This window comes from Anopheles merus, unplaced genomic scaffold, assembly GCF_017562075.2.
Source record: "Anopheles merus strain MAF unplaced genomic scaffold, AmerM5.1 LNR4000053, whole genome shotgun sequence".
Lineage (NCBI taxonomy): Eukaryota > Metazoa > Arthropoda > Insecta > Diptera > Culicidae > Anopheles > Anopheles merus.
Window position 1 is genome coordinate 108809 of NW_024427633.1, and position 21756 is coordinate 130564.

At 43.3% G+C, this 21756-nt stretch overlaps 3 protein-coding genes and 2 pseudogenes across 3 annotated transcripts; 2 read left to right on the top strand and 3 right to left on the bottom strand.

The window, feature by feature from the left end:
- Nucleotides 1-1022: 1022 nt before the first annotated feature.
- LOC121601286 lies at nucleotides 1023-4901 on the bottom strand (annotated as a pseudogene).
- LOC121601288 (serine palmitoyltransferase 1-like) lies at nucleotides 4771-11122 on the top strand. Its single transcript, XM_041930128.1, has 7 exons — nucleotides 4771-5088; nucleotides 8181-8366; nucleotides 8443-8930; nucleotides 9008-9335; nucleotides 9430-9665; nucleotides 9752-9881; nucleotides 9960-11122. Exons 2-7 carry the CDS (start codon nucleotides 8316-8318, stop codon nucleotides 10134-10136), a joined length of 1410 nt encoding a protein of 469 aa, XP_041786062.1. The 5' UTR covers nucleotides 4771-5088; nucleotides 8181-8315; the 3' UTR covers nucleotides 10137-11122.
- A 616-nt stretch (nucleotides 11123-11738) lies between these two features.
- LOC121601287 (1,4-alpha-glucan-branching enzyme-like) lies at nucleotides 11739-15458 on the bottom strand. Its single transcript, XM_041930127.1, is given in 5 exon segments — nucleotides 11739-13049; nucleotides 13124-13568; nucleotides 13571-13813; nucleotides 14292-14461; nucleotides 14977-15458. Coding segments are annotated over 5 exon segments (2046 nt in total). The 5' UTR covers nucleotides 15063-15458; the 3' UTR covers nucleotides 11739-11947.
- Nucleotides 15459-15824: 366 nt separating this feature from the next.
- On the top strand, nucleotides 15825-19716 carry LOC121601279 (annotated as a pseudogene).
- Nucleotides 19717-20301: 585 nt separating this feature from the next.
- On the bottom strand, nucleotides 20302-21753 carry LOC121601284 (sodium channel protein Nach-like; the record flags this gene model as incomplete). Its single annotated transcript, XM_041930116.1, has 5 exons — nucleotides 20302-20629; nucleotides 20869-20978; nucleotides 21057-21171; nucleotides 21254-21596; nucleotides 21667-21753. Coding segments are annotated over 5 exons (825 nt in total), but the record flags the coding sequence as incomplete, so codon positions are not given.
- Nucleotides 21754-21756: the final 3 nt, after the last annotated feature.

Genomic DNA, 21756 nt, shown 5'->3' on the forward strand with positions numbered 1-21756 from the left:
TATTATACATTATAATTAACAATGCAATTAAGTTTTAAACTCTGTATTTTTGTTTTTATTATTAAATAATTCACTTGCTAATGATAGTACATGGATTGGAAATCGTGCATTAAACAAACCTGACAACTAAAGTGAACGTAATTGTTGATTATCCGTGCTACAATGGTATACTGCAAATTCTGTACAAATCTATACTCAGTTATGAGAAATGGTGTGAATATATGGCTTATGCCGTCGTACCGTGAAAATACACATTAAATCCTATACAATCATACAATCAATACAATACAATCATACAATTGAACAAAATCTATCTTCCTAAATTATTTAAAACATTTTAAATCAGCTTTCTAATAACTTCAAACCGAATACATACCAAGATAATTCCTTGCATTCTTTTATGTCGTGTTATACTTTTTCTTCCCTACAATACTAAGCACGGAGGATCGTCAATTACATCACGGTGAAATCAAAACATTTGAGAATATATAGCTGTGAGGAATATTACAAATTTCACATCACATTTCTGCTGAAGTGATGATAATAAACTACTTTTGCAAATACAAATTCGTTAAAATAGATCATGATTCATGAAACTAATAATGCTTTCAGCGTGTTACAGTACGGTGGGAATTGATGTGGAATCAACAGAAAAACTATTTCTAGAGCTTTGTTGTTAATGACTAATCAAAGTGAGATAACTATACAAGACAAATACTGTCGTGAAAATGATCATACAAAATGAAGTGACATGAATAAAATAACGTTCTGTGGATGATATTGAATAATTTCGAAACTGGAACTTCTGATAGATAAATCAAGTGTTAATATTTTAACGAATTCAATAAAAAATAACAAACAGTTTTTGGTGGTATTATGTGACAAAAATATCCGAAAACTAGATTTAAAAAAAAATAGCCACAGCATGAAACATAAGGCAGTGCGATCGTTGCGATGGGAGATTTAGCTTGTTGAAAGTAATCAATCAATCGATAACGGATAGCAAACTCAAACTACACGAATACAAATATTGGAATTAATATATTTTTCTATTTACAAAAGAAATAGTTGTAACGCTTACACTTGTATGTATTCATATAGATATTTACGAGCTAGCTCATAATTTCCACTTCGCTTGTAGATAAAGCTCAAATTGAACGCTGCCTCAGCCTTTAAGTCCAAATACTGCGGATTTTCCTTTACAACTGCACTGTCAAAGCTCAGTACCCGTTTATAGTAATCGACCGCTAGATGCAGCAATCCCAACTGGTGATACATACGGCCCAAGTTGTAAAAGGCTTCGTGGCGTAATTCTTCCGGTCGGCCGGTGAGATACTTTTCCATAAACACGTTTGCCTGTGCGATCAACGATTGCTTCTTGTTGGTGAACTTTTGACACGCAATTTGTGTCAACGTAACGGCAATCATCATCGCGTGCAGTGGATCGTTAGTAACGAGGTATATTTTGTTGTACTCATTTAAGGCATACTTGTAGGTAGAGCAGTTGAGATGATAGTTTGCTATCAGCACCTTCGGATAGACACCGATGCCCGCTGAGCGGAAGAAAACCCTTGCCAAATAGCGATGATACCGTACGTCGCCACTGATAAAGATGACTAAATTGAACAAATTCCAAAGCTGTGGATGGTTGATCTTTGCTGCGAATGCATCGCCTTTCAAGTTGAACAACGGACGAATTTGGTCACGAATAATGTTTAACCCAAAGGTGGGATCGCGATTGTAAATGCACGCCGTCAATGCAAGCTGCTGTAGTTCCGGTCGATAGTTGTAAAAACGCTTCGAGGTCTGCAAGGTAAATACCAACTTCATGTAGTAGGTATAGTCGCGAAGCTCGTCAGCCACGGTCAGTAAGCGCAGCACAAGTTCCCACTCAGTCTCAACCGACAAATCGTTCCCGGTTACGAAATCTGGAACACCCTCGCCAGGAGTCCGATCTTTACACTCATGATATTTCACATGCGATAGGAACCGCAATATCTTGACGCTTCCGGATCTGATAGCAATGACGCGCCAGTAGCATAAAACCGGCCGCTAGAAACTGTTGGTAGCGACCTACTTCGTGCAGCAGCAGACATCGTTCATGCAGTACCTCGGGATCGAGATATTCTTTGTCTGGGTCTTGTTCCAGTGCTTGCAGTGCTTCATCGTATTTGCCTTGCTTTTTAAGCAAAGCAGCCAGCGCCAACCGGGCGTCTAGATGATGCGCAAGGGAAATCACCTACAATCAAGACATACAATTAGGTCTGAAAAGGAGAGATGCAGTTGTACTTTACCTTCTCATATCCGACAATAGCCTCATCGTAGTTTTCTATGCATCGCGAACAATCAGCGTACCGCAACCAGACTGCAGCAAGCGAGAACTTTTTACTCTTAATCAATGGCACCAGCAGCCGAAGAGCCTGGTGGTAGTGTTCTTCGTTCATCAGCGCTTCAGCAACATCCAGATAGCAATCGCCAGCGTTCTCCGGATCGATATGTGTCAGAATGTCATCTATGGCTTTATCGAAACACTGTTCACACTTCAGATGCACAAGCACGACTGCTAGCTTCGTACGCAGATCGAGCACTATGTCATCCGGTATATCAATGGAAAAATTAGGACTCAGCTGGGTTCCCTCAGCAGCTCCCATATCGTAGTTGTGGAGTTCTACGTTGGCGTGTACTGCTAGAATATCTAACGCTCGACGGTAGTGACCGTTGGCTATTAACAATTCAACCAGCAGATTAATGTCCTCCATGTTAAACTTCTCCTTGGCCGTTCTGTACGCCTGCTGCATTGCATCCAGCGCAGCACTGACGTTGGTTTCCTTGTGGAATTTTTCTGCCACCCGTTTGGCGATACTGATAAGAAAATCGGCCTGTTCCTTAGGGATAAAGGGTAGCATGTTGTAGTAGTATTTGAACGCTTGCTTTTCGTCTCTTGTCTCCATTAGACGTGCTCGCTTTAGACGCATGTCGATATTTTTCGGATTGGCTCTTATGCTTCGTGTGTAGCATTTCAGCGCTTCGTCAATATCGCCGCGGTCGATAAATATTTCCGCCACACGTGCCCACTGCTCCGCATCGGAAGGGTTTAAGTGGGCCGCAATTTGCGAATACTGCAGATACTTTTCCGGATCGTCCATCTCGTGTATCTGTGCGAGCGTTATGAATGGTTCGTGAGCCAACGGAACTTGTCGGATAATTTCCATACACAGATCTTCCGCCGTGCGCACGTCACCCCTTGCATAGCAAAGGTTTGCCTGCCCCATTAAACCTTGCAGGGCCGCTGGAAGAAACCGTCGCTGGCGACGCAATGTCACCTTGCCCTCCGTTCTTGGAGATCCTTGCAAGTTACCTCTCAAAACATCACGCCGTGCATTGCTGTAGTCCTGAAAGAAAGTGGTCTTTTTCTTATGACTCTGATCAACCTCGGCATCTTCGTCATCCAGGTCGTCATCCTGCTGCATGCGCGCCTGATACTCGGAGAATGTAATTTCCCGTGCAACAAGCTTCTTGATCAAAACCTCTCGCTGGTGTGTATTTTCATCGTCGGTTTCCGATTCCGATTGGGCGGAAGAGTTCCCACCGGCAGATGAAGTGGAGGGAGCATTATACGAACCGGTTTGCACCATCGCCGGATGCTGTTGCACTTCGACAAACTCCGATAGATCTGATTCATCAACTTCATCCACCTCCAATTCCTCAATTTCCACATTGGAAGCATCGTATTCTACATCACTATCCGCCATCGTGCTGTAAATCGGCAACTTTTAGGGAATTCTAATCTTTGTTGCAATAGTTTGGTAGTTTCCAGTTTTCGAGTGGTAAATAAATGAACAAAACACGGCTGTTGTCAAACAATCCCGACAGTTCGGGTTGAAAAGAGGCAGATAATGGTTTCAACACACTCTGTCCTTGTTGCACAATCACAAGGTTGATTAGCTATTCAACACGGCTAGTAAATAAACCTCGACTAATCAGGAGCTATATTTGAAGAAAAAAAAAACAGGATTTTTAATGACATTATAAAATTGACTTGTTCCTTAAATAAGTTAAGTAATTAAAAATATTTCAGGTTTTCTGGAAAACTGAACTTAACAAAAATTGTGATAATAAATGATTGTTTAACTTTAAACAAATAAAGAACAGTAAAATGTTTGTTTGAGTAGTTAAAAATTGAACTTGACAAAAGCATTTCCTTGAATGAGCGTAATTTATCAAAAAATGAATGAAAATAAACGATAATGCTGCCCGCAGACCTTAAATGGCTTAACCGTAGAGTTGGCAACCAGATTTACACACGTAAGTTGGCAACCGGCATACCCGGGTATTCCACACGTTTCGATGCAAAAAATAAACGATTTTCATAGGTAAACAATGCTTTCTATATTTTAATGCTGTAAGCAAGTAATATCGACTATATATTCTCTTCTATTTCATTTATTCATTAAGTTTTTTCATTTTATTATAAAAATAACGGTCAAATCGAAATTTGGAATCGCTTGAATTTGACTCGAAAATAAGCACAATACTAAAAGAGGAAGAACGTCATTCTCCATACAAAATGTATGGAATACCCGGGTATGCTGGTTGCCAACTTACGTGGTAAAGTTAAAAAAAAATCAAAATAAAATACTTACAGGCTGTTTAAAATTACAACTTATGCACCAAAAAATCATAAATTAAAAGTTGGTAGGCTACGGAAAATTTCAGATCAATAAAAGCAATGAATCAAAAGTTATTGCAGTTCGAAGTTGAAAAAAATACCGGGTATCCGGTTGCCAACTTAAAGGTTAAATGGCTTTCATGGCTTTCATTTACCTCAAAACTCATCGAACACACGTTGGAGCTGTGACCGCTACCTTAGGAAATGACGTGCCGTGTCAAATATCTGCTCACTGGATAGTTTCAGGCCCGACTCCGCTGATGTGACACCGCTTAGCAATTTCTTCTTCGGGCGCGGAGCTGTGGTAAAAAAAGGTCGTGCATATTTTCACCAGATGCTGGCGTAGAACATCTCTTGTGGCGGAAAACGTGAAAAGAATCACGGTCTCGCTAGTAAATGCTAGTTTTCTACAGTACTGGGTAAGACCAGATATTTATCGGCACTAGCATAACCGGGTGTGCGGGTTTACGTGTCTTTTTTTTACTTTGGTCGACCAAGTGGATAAAACACTGCAGTAGAATATTATGGTGTGAGCGGTGCGTGAGCGCAATCGAAGTTTTGATTGTGTGTGACTGGATGAAATGTAGAATATAGAGTATATCAACGATTTTTTGATTTATTCATGGGCGGGCAGGAATCTACTAGAACGATTTGCTTGCATCCTCGCTCGCTCGGGTTCCGTAGAGTTGTTCGGCAGTGAAATCAGGAGGGGGACCCGGTAAACGTGTGACCGCAATAGAGCGGGACCGAACGTGTGGCGCGTGGTAATGTGATGTGTTATCAGTTTTGGATTATTTGGTGAATCATTCCCCCCTCGGATCGGATGATGTGAAGAAGTGTTCGCATTCGCCAATTAAGTGCCCTTGAATTTAAAAGGGAAAACATGCTTATTGAAAAAGAGGCCTACCAGCGGGTGTAACATGAAGCAGTTTATTGCGAAAGGTTGAAGAAAAGGCAATGTAACTTTAAATTTAGACGGCATTAAACACAGCAGGATGGGCCATAATACGTCTAAAAAGCAGCTCATCGAAAGAAGCCGTACATGTTCGCAGAGGGGCTGCTCTATGTGAAACGTACGAGCGAACGAACGCTTCACGTGCTTATCTGCATGAGTCCCGATTGGTGGAAATGAGTCACATTTGCACGAGAGGGAACAGGCGTACAGTTTTACGAATACACCTGTCTCTGCTTCCAGCCGGGTGCCCCAAACTGAATATTACAACACCCCGTCTAGAAAGCTCCATGGGCTAGCCTTCGGGCGGGCGGGCTGACCTCAAAGATAAACCAAGGGTAGAGAATGGAAGTTTTTTTTCATTTCAATATCGTTCCAGCATTTAACTTATTTCGAGTGGGCTGGCGATTAAAAACGAGTGAAAACATTCTGCAAAACCGTAAACATCGTGCATTTCGAACATTGTGAAATACACAAAAAATGAATGTCCAAGCACGCTTTTGAGAATGCTTTCTAAATGAAACGATACCGTTGTGTTTATTTCTAACCGGCGTGAAAACGGCAGCATATTTTGAGAGACAATATAAATATGTTTGTTTTGACGAACCGTTCATGCAATACCGATTTTGTTGCAAACTGTTCGAACTTTCTCCCGCTTCATTTTGGTAACCCGCGTCTACTTGCGTGGCCCGAATTTACGACGAACGCACCACGAATAGCAACTAACTAAAAGCGATTCACGTCGATGGTAAATTAAGGGAACGAACAATATTTTGCTTTGTTTGGTTTGAATATTGAACCTCGATTGTTGGTTACATAGTGACAAAGAAAGTTAACATACTTTCGTCACTGTGTATCGTATGCTATCTATAGTTTCTAATCTTCTGGTTAAAAATACATGACCATAAATGAGTTGAATTTCAAGAGAATGTCTGATTGTATTTGTACAGCGACAAATAGGCCTAATTGGAATAGATATATCTTAACGAACGTTTAATCATATGAAGGAGTGTGATATGATCAAATCCGTAATGAAGCGCTTCGCTCCAAACATGCTTTCGGGTATGCTTACTAAATGAAGCGACGCCGTTCTTTCTAAGCACTCCGCCAATATCGCCTGACGAACAACCGACGAAAAGGAGCATTTTTTTTTCATGACATACAGGTAAAATAATTTAATTTATCCAACGTTGTAACAAATGCTCGTTTATTGTGCAGATTGTTTCAACAATGATTCCAGTATTGCTTAGAGCCGAAATGTAGAAAGAGGGTTTTATTGTGGTATTCTGCTGTTGTTGTCCATATTTTATGACTTTCAATTACCACATGTCGCTCCGGACATTTGCTAACGAATGAAACCGTAGCATGGTCTAAGCTGTTGCTGTTTAGCACTTGCACCTTGAGAAGGTGTTATATCCAGTGATGGATATGTAAAAAAACATACGGGGGATACCTACATTGTTGCAGATTTTATGTGACAAACTGGTACCGATAGTAAAAGTACTAACAAATATATTCAACCACATTCTGTGTATCTATTTAGCAATTGTGTATGATACAGTGGTTAATAGAAACTAACCCGAATGCCATTACGATCACCCAAGAGCGGGTAACCGATTTTTTTTTGCTGTTTGATAATGAGCTGAGTTTTCTGAGCCAAAAAAGCCGACTTACTCCATAAAACTGACCGAATTAAAAATGTATTTAAAATGCAAAAAAGAAAATTCAACAGTACAACATCATGTCACGAGTTTGCCGAGTTCTGACCACTTCCTGTGTATATTTACATGTTTGCGATGAACAACACGATGAACCCTATCGTTGTTATCCGGCTCACGCGATGTAGTAACATAGGCACAAATCCGAACTCTTGGGTAGGCTAATGTACCGGTAACAGTCTGAAAACCTTCTCTCAAATAAATGGTGGTAGTGATTTAACATTTAAATTTATTATTTTCTAAACAGACATATTCAATTGTATTGCCAGCTTCGCTGTATGCGGTAGTGTGGGTTTAGCAGTGCGCTGTGATGCTATAAATTTTGATATTCTTTTTTTGTATTGATAACGTATCGCATTCTTTTATCCCGCTGATAAAAGGGGACGGTTTATTGCATGATGTGTTACATAGTGATTCAGATTGGGAAGTTGCTGCACATTCGTGCAAGCAGGGGGAACTTCTTTACTATGTTACGTCACTTGACGTCGAAATTAATCAGCCATTAAGATTAGCCACCCTTCCTATCTTTACGTCTTTGCTATGTGTTGCTTAAATGTGTGGCTATGTTAAGTCTGCCATCATATTTACCAGCGAATACGGACGTCCAATAGCATCCACCGATCCTTAGACTTACGATGCTCTGGCATTCATTGTACACAAAGTAAATTTGCATTGCTTGTTGTTGGTACACACACCACCGTCAACATCCCTGACTAAATGACGCTAATTGACATAGTCTGATGTTGATCTTGAATGCTCTTCAGTTTATTTTTTTGTTCGTACCGTAATACTTGTACATATCTTTTAATCCGTGCATTTTTGTTTAAATATTCCATTCCAGACATCTTCTACCAAGCGTCCGTACTGAAATCGCTGAGTTACGGTGGATATTTAACCCGGAGTGCTGGTTGTTAGCTAACAACGGGTCTCACAACCAATTGCGGGTCAAGTAACGAGTATTGGAACAACGCACAAAATGGTTAACACACCGTACATAATCAATGAAATTTACGACATTCTTCAGAAGGTAATAATGCTTAATTAAATCTGCTATTGTGATGTATCTACGCGGTGGTCTAATGATTTTTTCAATTCAATTTCAGTCCTCCCCGTTTGAATTGACATTGGAGGCCTTGCTGGCATTGGGAGTAATATGGATAGTTTTTTACAAACGCACGACAAAGAAGATGCCCATGTCAGAAGAGGAAATTCTTGCACGGTGGACACCGGAACCACTCGTGGCAGAGGTACCACAGGACCATCCAGCGCTGAAAACAAAGATTGTCGAGGGACCAGTCGGTAAAATGGTAAATGTAAATGGCAAAGAGTGCATCAACATGGCCACACACAACTATCTCGGGCTGGCAGAGGACGAAGACATTAAGCAAGCGGCGATAAAGAGCTTGCGAAAGTACGGTGTCGGTTCTTGCGGTCCGCGCGGATTCTACGGTACAGTCGATGTGCATCTCGAGCTCGAAGAACGGTTGGCGAAATTTATGAACGTGGAGGAAGCTGTAGTGTATTCGTACGCGTTTTCCACTATAGCTAGTGCAATACCGGCCTATTCGAAGAGGGGAGATTTGATTTTCGTGTATGTACACTTAATGGAATGATTACGGCTCTACTTTTCTTGTTAACGGGGTATTAAATCGTTTTTTTTGTTTACAGTGACGAGTGTGTTAATTTTGCTATTCAAAAAGGATTGGACGCTTCACGAAGCAAGATTTTTTACTACAAACACAACGATATGGACGATTTGGAGCGATTGCTTCAAAAGCAACAGATTGAAGACAAGCGTAATCCGGCAAAAGCTAAAAAGACGCGACGTTTTCTGGTAGCCGAAGCCATCTATATGAACACGGGTGAAGTTTGCCCCCTGCCTCGGTTGGTGGAATTACGAGCTCGTTACAAACTACGCCTTTTCTTGGATGAAAGCATATCTTTCGGTGTGTTGGGAGATAGTGGACGTGGGTTGATTGAGCACTGCAATGTCGATGTAAGTATAGCCTGGGTAATCCGATCCCCAAGCGTCGGGTAAAATGAACTAAAAAGGCCATGTATTAACGTATGCTCATGTTACATGACTTCAGAAAACGGAGGTTGATTTGGTATCGGCTGGGCTAGAATGGTCAGCCGCAACTATCGGTGGCTTTTGTGCCGGTTCCTCGTTCATCGTGGAGCATCAGCGGCTCTCCGGATTAGGGTATTGTTTCTCTGCCTCACTACCACCCTTGCTTGCACAGGCTGCCATCAGTGCGCTGGATCGATTCGAAAGCAACCCACGAATATTCGTGGAACTAAGAGAACGCTGTCGAATGGTTTCAGAGTATGTATTTGAAATTAAAAAAAGTGTTCCGTGGTTGTAAGCAATGGTCTGTGAAAATATTTACCCTTCTTAATTGCGTGTTTTAGCAAACTTTCTCAACTGAAACACTTCCAATCAAGAGGTGATCCACTATCTCCAGTGAAGCATTTATATCTAAAACACAAACATGAAAGCTGGGTGCATGAAAAGATGCTTCTGGACGAGATATCTACTGAGGTAAAAAGCAATTACATTAAGTGAAAATGCTTTTATTTTTAATAATGCAATAAACCCTTTCTGGTCTGGCTATTTCAGTGCATCGACAACGGTTTGGCGGTGATAGCGGCAGAATATTTGGAAACCATGGAAAAGCATTGCCCAAGGCCAAGTATTCGATTAACGGTTAATCGTTTGCTAACGGAAAAGGAAATAGACGATGCTTTCCGAATTTTAGAACATGTTTCAGAGAAAGTTTTTGCAAGTGCGGGTTAAAATAAGGATGGTAAGATATTTCCACTTTATGATGCTATCGGTGACATAAGCTCACGTACACATAACACAAATTGTTGCGTACCAGGGGGCTTACAGAGCTACACATACCTTCCTATTCTCCTCCTATTTGAAACAATGATCAAAAAGAATTACGAATAAAATTATCATAAATGGCCCCTTGTAAACAGGTGCAGCAAATCTGTGACCCTTCGTCCTGGTTGGGTCATTATAAGCATCTCCAAATGCACAATGTAATTTGTTGGGTGGTTTAATCATATTATTGCGTAATCCGTGAAACATAAACAAAACCCCGGAAGAGAAAATGTCACGAATTATTTTTTTAATGATTACAAAAGAATTGAAAAGCAACTTCTCCTGGCTTGTGATCAAACTACTATGACAAAAAACTAGCGCAGCCAGAATACTAGCCAGAAGGCGCCATTGCTGTAAGAAACAAATAATGCCGCATCTATATTTTAGTTAATTTTCGTTAGACACATTCATCCAGCATTGTATGGAGAAGGTTGAACCTTTTGTGTATGGTTATGTTGAAACATGTTCACGATTTCTGTTTTAAGCGCGTATGTCAATGTATATTTTCCGATGCTTTCCGTCAAACTATCTAGCTTTTACCACTATTTTGACAGCATGTCATTCGTAACAGCTTATAGTCTAATAGTCAACAATAAGTTTGCAAATTAAAGTAAGTTTTGTTAACATAATCCCCTGATGACTTTGTATGCGAATGTACAAAACATGCAAAACAACCAGCACCACCAGTATCTTTGATAGTATGTAGACATTTGCTTTAGATTTTTAAGAGATCAGGAGGGTCGTGTTCATGCGAATCTAGAATTAGATGGAAGTGTGCGGTAAACACAGCGGGCTAGACAACACTGGAAAGGACGCCAAGTAATGCTAGTATTATTAAACAAAAGCGTAACCCGAAAATAACCCGCAAATATGGCATATTTCCGAAATGAAAAGAAAAAAAAACACACACAGAGCAAAGCATGTGTGTACAGTTGCATGAAACACGTGAACTCTCTGGTTCAATCGAATGATAGGGCCTTAAGCTTCAGAAGCAAATGCTTGAAGTTATTTAATAACGAACATCGTGAGACGAAATCGACTATCTGTTCTTTTGCTTTTTTATCGTCTCGACATAAGCTGATCATTATACCCCCCAATATCTTTTGCATGCGGTACATCTGTTTTAAACCGTGATTTCAACTTCCTATGCTGAGGGGACAGCATTGTTGTGCAAACGTCACGGGATCACGGTATGTTTGTTTCAGTTTGCCAAAATGTGTACACAACGTGCTTTGTGCGATGCATACTTCTACGCGGGTATGCCCACTGTGCGAACCTTTTGTTTTTGGTAATGGATTATCAAAAACAACACAGAGTAAAATAAGTAAAAACGCTTTGCGAGATAAAGTCAATACTTAAACAGTGCTTTAAAGGATAAGCTTAAACAGAGGATAAGTTATGTATGAGATTTTCGTAGACACTGGAATAAAAACGGGAAACTTAAAACACCAACACTTTCATTTTGATCTGTGCGGGGAACGGTTTGAAGAAAGAATAAAAAATGTTCACTTTCAATGCATGCCTATTTTATTTTGCTCTCTTTTGATTCTATTTTTAGACTATAGTATAGCCACTGTATCAGTGATATGAACAACCAAGGGCTCGAAAGCTAACTAAAATCCATCAGTCTATACTGCCAAACGGCAGATAGATAACGCTTTCTACTGTCCAGATGAACGTTTCCCATAGTGCTCTTCAATTTAAGCGCGCGGTGCAATCTACTGTGGGGCAAGAATGCAGGCGGTTCTGCAGGGCATATACAGTTGGATATGATTCCGGCGCCCGGCCCAACCCTCTGGGAATGTATGATGCTCGACATTCTTATCGATACGATTGAACCCACCAAACTCGGCGTCGTCGGAGCTAAGCACAACGCGATACTTACCGGCCAGCTCCACGCCGATGCGATAATCCGTGAAGCTTTTGGTGGAGTGAAAGTTGAACAAAAACAGCAGATTGTTGCGCTCGAACGCGATCACCTTATCATCCTCGTGCTTCCAGCTAACGTACGCCGGCAGGCAGTCGAGCCAGTGGTACTTCTCCTCAGCGTGATGCATCGCGCGGTCGAATTCGTTCAGGAAACGGTATTTCAGCAATTGATCGTCCACCAAATGCCACTGCCGTCGCGCATAGTGATACGAATCGTTGTTGCCAACGCGCGGAAAATCTAACCACTCGGGATGGCCGAACTCGTTGCCCATAAAGTTCAGATAAGCCTCCCCGCCCAGGCTGTGCGTGATGAGCCGAATCATTTTGTGCAGCGCAATGCCACGGTCAATGATAAGGCTTGGATCGGACACGATCGACATGTGCGTGTACATCTCTTTGTCCATCAGCCAGAAAGCGATCGTTTTATCGCCAACCAGTGCCTGATCGTGTGATTCCGCGTACGCTACCGTGCTTTCCTTCCATCGGCGATTCGTGAGCGTGTGCACAATGTTGCCAATGTTCCACTCTTCGTCGCTTTTCGTCTTCAGCAACTGGATCCATTTGTCCGGAATGGCCATGGCGAGACGGTAGTCAAACCCAATGCCGCCCTCCTCAGTTGGGCGACAGAGGGTCGGCATGCCGCTCACGTCCTCGGCAATCGTAATAACGTTCGGATCCATCTCGTGCAGGAAATAGTTGGCGATTGCCAGATAAATGAGGGCTTCCGTATCGACGTTAAGCCCAAAGTATTCGTTGTAATCACCGGAGAACCCTTCTCCACCTCGCGAGTGATACAGCATAGAGGTGACACCGTCAAAACGATATCCATCAAAGTTGTACTCATCGCGCCACCAGCGAAGGTTCGAAAGCAGGAACCGAAGCACTTCGTATCTGCGGACGGAGAAATTGAGGTAACATTAGAAAGAGGGGAAAAAGAAGGAGCCACACCAAACACCGCTACTTACTCCGAATAATTGAAAAGCCGGCTACCCCACGTCGGATGCTCACCGCGAGATCCGTCGTGGAAGTAGCAAGCATTCGTACCATCGAATTGATTCAGCCCGTCCTGCGTATTTTTGCTCGCATGCGAATGAACCACGTCGAGCAGCACAAATATGCCGTGCTCGTGTGCCTTATCCACCATATACTTCAACTCGTCCGGGGTACCGTACCGGCTTGAGGCAGCAAAGAAGCTCGTAACCTGATATCCAAAGCTAGCGTAGTACGCGTGCTCCATGATGGCCATCAACTGTATGGTGTTGTAGCCCAGCTTGGCGATGCGCGGAATGATGTTGTCGGCAAAGTTGCGATACGTTCCCACGCCGTACTCCTCCGTTGCGATGCCTACGTGACACTCGTAGATACGCAGCGCCCGAGGCCGGCTAGGCTTCCGGTGGCGGAACATATATTTTCATGCGCCGGCGGGTGCCAAACACGTTGCTGAAAATTAACCCCCAGCTCTTTCGGAGGTGGCACTACATACTTAGCCCATGGCGATAGGCGATCGACCAGCGCACCGTCCTGCTTGCGAATGATCACTTTGATCTCGGACAAATGTTTGATAGCGCAGGAACCGTCCGGGTTCGGTGGGATCTTCAGCTCCCATTTTCCGAAGGCCAGTTTTTCGTACGGCGTGGCCAACCATTGCCAGTTATCTGCGGAGAAGAAAGTAGAAGTGAGCACATATTTAGTGCTAGCATTACTCAAGCAAATGAAATGCGTTTTATTGTTGAGCAATGCGCCAAATATTCTTTCCATCAGTGGGATAAGAAGCACAAATATTACACAAGATCAAATGAAGGTTGAGGGAAAATGCATTCGCAAAACGGTTCTGCATAGATTCTTAACGGTAAAATTGATAATAGCATGCATGCAATAATATTTGTTTTGCTTTTAGATTACTTAATGGGTTTCACTATTGTGTACTAATGACTAAATGACATGATGTAGTATAACCTGTGATAGTGTCAGGTCATGTTTATCAGATCAGAATCGATTAGAGGAGACATCTTGGGAAATGCTAAACGAGAACCAATGCCCGGGTAGAGGTCGACAATAGGGGGAGAATTCTACAAGTGTCATATTTTACATTTTGAAGCGAAAAACATTCAACGAAAAGTTCATTTTACTCACTGAAATCTCCAGTTAGATACACCTCCTTAGCACCGGGAGCCCATTCGCGAGCTACAACACTATTGTCCTGGGCGATGTGCAAACCAAAATATTTGTAGCCCTGGGTGAACTCATTCAGACCACCTTCTAGGTCGTTCAAACGCTTGATCCATCCACGGAATTCGGTATTTCTTAAGTAAGCAGCCAAAAGAGATAAAGAATGTCATTTGATTAAGTGCAGTCGATGTTTAATTAAACAAGTTCACACAAATGGCTGTGTTTCGTCCCTCGTTCTGTGCTCTGTTTTGAACAAAGCTACTAATCTTCTTAACAACTGATAGACGATGACCGTCAGTTGAACTTCTTCGTATCATGCTGTCCTTATCTACGTGAATGCACGCATTCTAAGATCGCATCCGCATAGGCACTTGCCGGCCCGACGCTGCTGCCTCTGCCCGTCCTGAACGGCAATGACCTTGGCGTGACATTCATTAGATGGATGGCTCAGGAAGAAAAATCTCTCGCTTTCTTGGACAACACAACCTTTGGCGATGACGGATTTGAAGCCAAAAGCTGAGCTCAGTTTCAAATTACACAGTCGCGTCCGGTTTAGCCGACACACTACACTTTTCCTGAGCCACCGGGTGTTGTATTACCGGCGCGTACGCATTTGCTGCTCGAGATGAATGGAACCGGTTAAGCTTACCTGCGCCGAATTTCTTGCTCGTGCGATTTAAGGTACGGATCCAGCTCAAACAGCTTTTCAAGATTCACTTTAGGTTCGTTAGCCATAGTGGAGGCTTTTACTGTTTTTCTCCCCGATACGAGACTGGATGCTGCTCGATCAGCCACAAACAACAGCGGACTTGATGCACCGCAACGACACTTATGAATGAACTACTACGAGTGGGCGCGCCTGCGAGGTTAGTCCGATCCACTACGCAACGAACAGCGAAGTGACGAGCTTCGTCACTAAGTCCGATGAGTAAAGGACGATCAGATTGGAAGAAGAATACTGGTCGGCGGGTTCTGAGGAACGGGACTGCCGCTTGTACTGATGTTTTCCTTTTCGCAACTTACAAGAAAAGTACGAATATTGTTATTATGTGCTGGCGCTTGATTGTTTGAATGGAATCTGACATTTTTCGAACAGAACATTTTGCTGCTCAATGGTATTTCAGTGCGCTAAAAGAAAGAAAACATCTGTGAAGATAAACAAAATAACAAACAGTCGAATCGTCTTTCGGCGAAACGCTTCAAACGCTCGTGTGACGGCAATCGGAAACGCTTCCTTGCTGTCAAGCTGGTTTGTTCGATCGTGGTGTCACTAGAGAGACATCAAGATTTTTAATTTAATATTTTTTTAAAAATTTGCTGAAATTTTTATGATTGGAAAGCTTTTCAATAAAAATAAAACCATTTAATAAATTTTACTTTACTTCATCTGCAAGGATTGGTTTCATTTGGTTATTGGCAGCTGTCTTCCGATATGACCGTGCGGGGCAGCCTTAGTGTGACAGGTTCTTCTGTCGTATTTTTCCGATTCCACTTTGCCTTCCCGGTGTCAAAAAAATCGCACACGAAGTCGTGCGTCGGAGTGGGAAGATAAAATTAGCAGTTTTCCTTTCGCTGGCAGTGTGAATTTACTTCTCAATCATCTGTGAGTTGGTGCAAGATGAGTGGAATGATTCGACTTCCAACGGTGCTTGCCAAGAACGCGCTTTCAGCGGTAAGTGAAAGTAGTTTGAATGGAGTGAAAAGTTTACCAACTACACCACCGGGCACAGTGGAAATGTGGGCCGTTTTCCGTGCGCGAGACGGTTCCAAGTGCGATTTACTCTTGTGCACGAGATGGATTACACAACGTTGTGCAAATTTCGCAACAGAGAATAACGGTGGTTACAAACTTGTGCGGTCGGCGCCCGCCGTTATGTAATAAGTTTAGATAAATAATTAGCGATCTATTCGAATCTGAAGGAAAACGTGCTCGACGCGTACCTATTGTGGGGTTGTTAAAATAAATTTGCATCCTCCAGTTGGTGTACCCGTACCCCTGTACCCAAGGTAGCAAAGCCAACTAAAACAATCCAGATCATTCCGTTTCTCGATTCGTTTGTAGGTTATGTGAGTTTTGTTATCTTTGCTCTGGTGCTGGCTGTTTTGATAATCCAAGTACACTGGTGTGCTTATTTTTATTAATTTCGTGCTTATGTTTCGATATCATTTTACGCGTAGGTTCGAGGCTTGACTGCTGGTACGTCACAGCGCAACCTGCATTTCACCGTTGGACAGAATAATGCTAAATCGAACCCGGATGCCATTTCGCGAGAGTATCCCGTCGTTGACCATACTTACGATGCGGTCGTTGTTGGGGCCGGCGGTGCAGGACTGCGTGCCGCTTTTGGGCTGGTTGCGGAAGGATTCAAGACTGCCGTTATTACGAAGCTGTTCCCTACCCGTTCCCACACCGTCGCCGCCCAGGGTGGCATCAATGCCGCACTGGGTAATATGGAGGAGGACGACTGGAAGTGGCACATGTACGATACGGTGAAGGGCTCCGACTGGTTGGGAGACCAGGATGCCATCCACTACATGACGCGCGAGGCACCGAAAGCGGTCATTGAGCTGGAAAACTACGGTATGCCCTTCTCCCGCACGCCCGACGGCAAGATTTACCAGCGTGCCTTCGGAGGACAGAGCTTGAAGTACGGTAAGGGTGGACAGGCGCATCGCTGCTGTTGCGTTGCGGATCGTACCGGCCACTCGCTGCTGCACACGCTGTACGGTCAGTCGCTCAGCTACGACTGCAACTACTTCATCGAATACTTCGCCATGGACTTGTTGATGCAGAACGGCGAGTGTGTCGGTGTGATTGCGATGAACCTGGAGGATGGTAGCATTCATCGCTTCCGTGCGAAGAACACGGTGCTGGCCACTGGTGGGTACGGCCGTGCGTACTTCTCCTGCACCTCGGCGCATACCTGCACCGGCGACGGTACGGCCATGGTGGCGCGCGCTGGATTGCCCTCGGAAGATTTGGAGTTTGTGCAGTTCCACCCGACTGGCATCTACGGTGCCGGTTGCCTGATCACGGAGGCTGCCGCGGTGAGGGTGGCTATCTGATCAACTCGCAGGGTGAACGGTTCATGGAGCGCTACGCGCCGGTGGCGAAGGATTTGGCCTCGCGTGACGTTGTGTCCCGCTCGATGACAATCGAAATCCGCGAGGGACGCGGTTGCGGCCCGGAGAAGGATCATGTCTACCTGCAGCTGCACCATCTGCCCCCAGAGCAGCTGGCCCAGCGTCTGCCGGGCATTTCGGAGACGGCAATGATTTTCGCCGGCGTTGATGTAACCCGCGAACCCATTCCCGTACTGCCGACTGTGCATTACAATATGGGTGGCGTACCGACGAACTACAAGGGCCAGGTGCTGACCACGGAAAATGGTGCCGATCGTGTTGTGCCGGATTGTACGCGTGCGGTGAGGCCGCTTGTTCCTCGGTGCACGGTGCCAATCGTCTCGGTGCCAATTCGCTGCTCGATCTCGTGGTGTTCGGTCGTGCTTGCGCCAAAACGATCGCTGAGGAGAATCGTCCTGGAGAGAAGGTGCAGGATCTGAAGCCGAATGCGGGCGAAGCATCGGTTGCCAACTTGGACTGGGTGCGTAACGCCGACGGACAGGTGCCGACATCGACGTTGCGTTTGAATATGCAGAAGACTATGCAGACGCATGCTGCCGTTTTCCGCGAGGAGAAAACGCTCCAGGAGGGCGTGCGCAAGATGGGCGACATCTACAAGACCATCAAGGACGTGAAAGTGTCGGACAGGTCGCTGGTGTGGAACTCGGATCTGGTGGAAACGCTTGAGCTGCAGAATTTGTTGCTGAACGCAAACATGACCATCGTCGCTGCTGAAAACCGTAAGGAATCGCGCGGTGCTCATGCTCGTGAGGACTACAAACAGCGTGTCGACGAATACGTAAGTAAACAGACCCAAACAATGCAAATATTCGGTTAATTGAAACGTAACGATGGTGCTTATCGAAAAGTGTAAAAGTCAACCGAAAGTCATAATCAAATATTTAAATTAATTATTAACCAAGTAAAATCCATGTATGTACACAAAGGTTAAAATATTTTAATACGTTAAGACGCATTTCATTTGGAACGTGATTACACCTTCCCTACTGGTCTTTGTTATCGGTGAAAATGAGACATGATGTCGTCACAACACACGAATTTCACCACCGGTAGAAATTGGGTGTTACCGACGCATGATGTTTGTTTTGTTTTTTACGCGTTTTTTTTTTATCTGCGACGTAATGTTTTCTTACACTTTGTTCCTTTTTCACTCGTGTTTCCGCCACAACAGGACTTTAGCAAGCCGCTCGAGGGACAGCAGAAGAAGCCGTGGAAGAGCACTGGCGTAAACATACGCTGACGTGGATCGATCCAGCCACCGTAACGTCACCATCGACTACCGTCCGGTCATTGACGAAACGCTCAGCGAGGAATGTGCTACCGTGCCGCCAGCCATTCGGTCTTATTAAACAAACAACAAAACAACAACCGAAAGATGTTTGCTGTCGTGTGATCTATTTCGGGAGGGGGGTATATCGCTACAACGAGGATGCAAAGAAAATCTGCCTACACCATCTCACGCTTTCGCACGTTTTCCTTCTATCGGCAAGAAGCGTGCGCGTTGCTAGCAGCTTGGCTATTGAAAGTATTATGTGAGTATCAAGCGTATATAACCCAACACCATGTGATTGTCTCTGAATGACCTTGACCTTGAATAACGAGACAGCAACTTAGTTTTGGATTGTGAGTGAAGTTAATGAGGCAGACAATCAGCCCGCTGATAACGGATGCAGGCGCCTGTTCGTGATCTCAATGCACTGCACTAATCACGGTTTGTTTTTATTTTTTTTCATCTTTCTTTCAGTAACAGCATACGGATCCGATCACACCCCATCACTATTTATTGCATCTTGAATGTCGACATTTTACGTAAGAGTGAAGAAAAAAACTGCGTGAAGAAAGCTAAAAAACGGCACCTTACAACAAACACAGTAAGGGTAATGTGTGAAAAGGGTTTTGAAGCAATGCTGCTGTAGACGACATACCTACCATCAAGTGTCAATCCTCGCCCCACTGCCAGTGGCATGAATAATGGATCAATTTTGCACACAATTTTGTGTTTTGCTGGCAATTGTTCCATTGTTCTAATAATGTCTTGATCGTATGAAGATACCAGTGAGCGATTTGAGAGAATAATTGCAATGACGATTTAAGACGGCAACGATAAGTTAGGAGAAGTTTTGTACGCGAAGAAATGAAAAAAATAACGAGCCGTATTAGTGAGAAAAGCGTATCCTGAGTTGGATAATTTATTTAAATCCAAACACTATTCATTACTGTAGGCAACCAGAAACCAAAAGCAAAACAAAAAAACTAAAACCGAAATCTTAATTGGTGTACTTCATTAGATTTAGTATGCGATGTGCATGAAAAAAAAAAGAATTATTTGCAAAAAAATAAACCCCTACACATTGGAAATCGAAACTGAACCAAATGGACGATAATAAAAACATGTTGGTGCACCTTGCAGCACAAAATTAAAAAAAAAAACCTTAGGGGGATGTGTTTGATAGCTGATGTCCATGGAAAAGGTCAGAGAGCTTGCAACTGCCGAAGATATTCTAGCTAGCCGTTGTACACATCACTGGCCCTTGTTTTGATTTTCACAGCTTAAACTTCCGTACCGGAAATCGATCGTTTAGTTTAAGATTATATTTTTTTTAAACTAGTTTGTTAGTGACGTGAAAGCATGTAGTTATTTGACAGACGTAAAACAAATTATTCAACAAAAAATACAACACCACACAACAATCACTACAAATCATGTTCGTTTGTGTTTCTTTCCAAGCAAGAAGAATTGTTAATCGATATGCAATGATAAATACTCTACCTCATCATATAAAGTGTGTAGTGTGAAATTAGTGGCATTGATGCGATGCAAGAATTTGCTGGTAAAGTTTCTTACCAAAACGAAAATTGTAACAACACAAAATAAACGTTAATACCAGTACAATCTAAATATAAATAAAAACTGTTGAATCATTATTTGCAAAATAACAAACAAACAAACAATACATTGTATTAAGACCGTTACAAAAAACCCTGCGTTCAAAATTTCTGCAACCGTGCGAAGGGAGCAACAAGCTTGATCTGCTGCTCCTGGCGCTGCTTTAGTTTGTGATACATTTTTCTCAAACGAAAAATAGAGAAAAACAACACTTCAAACAATGAGAGAACGCTAATGCCAAGACACAAGCTGAATGCTCCACCAAGATTGGCTGCAGAAAGAAAAAAAAATACACACAAATACAGTCAACATGCTTCTCAACCTGGGATGGTATACTTCAGATAACGGCAGCGAGTGTTGCATCCGATCGTAGTAGCCATACAGACCCCATATTCGGACGCTCAATTTTACTGCTGTTGTTGTTTTAGTTTGTAAGATGTTTTGCCATCCGTGTGGGTCTGAAGGTGCTCGAAATGGATTCCAAAATCGTTGCCAATGCTTAATACTTACACAGAAGCGAAATCCACGACACAACGACAATTCTTCTGTTGGCTGCCACGACCTGATTGCTCATAAAGATGTGGAAAATGAACTCAAAATCAGTGAGATTCGTTTCTTTACTAGAATTGAGAGAAAGAAAAACCACAAACGTTCAATGATGCGGCGCTGCATCGCATATTTCACGGCCAAGTACTCACTAAAACGGATTAATCGAAAAGTTGTAGGCAGAAAAGTTGGAAACAATCGAGGCCGTTTTGTACGTTACATCACTGCACGACGGTAAGCAATTGCATTGCAATCTTTTAAACATATCTTGTCGTGAGTAAAAAGGAAAAACAGTATTACCTAGCTGTTTAAAGTTGATTTTGGTGGTTTGTTGTTCGCATAAACTTACAGTAATTTTCTACAAACACATTGAATCGAGACAGTGCAGTTTCTAATGCCTGTCCATTACGACCGACCATCGGTCGGGGCAGATGGAACGGATGGCATCCGCACTTTCGGTGCACCTCGTTCCGCAAGCATTCGAGCGTGCATGCTGGCTGGCGGTACCTTTCGATCGGCGGACTGAAGTCGCTCCCGACGATACAATCTCGCTGGCTTTGGGGTAGTGCTAGGACCTGCTCCGAGCAGCGCGAGTCCGTCGGTAGAACATTAACGAACGTCTCCTTACCCAAGCGTATCAAGGTAAGTGGAGACGCCTCGACGGCGAAATCGTGTGGATGGTGTATCATGAGCTAGTTTTTGTTGGTATTTAGTTGATTAGATTAGAGTAATTGAATCACGGGCAGCAATCGTGACGCTCACCATAAAGCCTTCCGAGTAGAGTGCCCCTGATTTGCCGTCCGATGCCTGCGGGTAGCCGGTGCCGATGACGCTCAGGCCCCCGTGCATGCC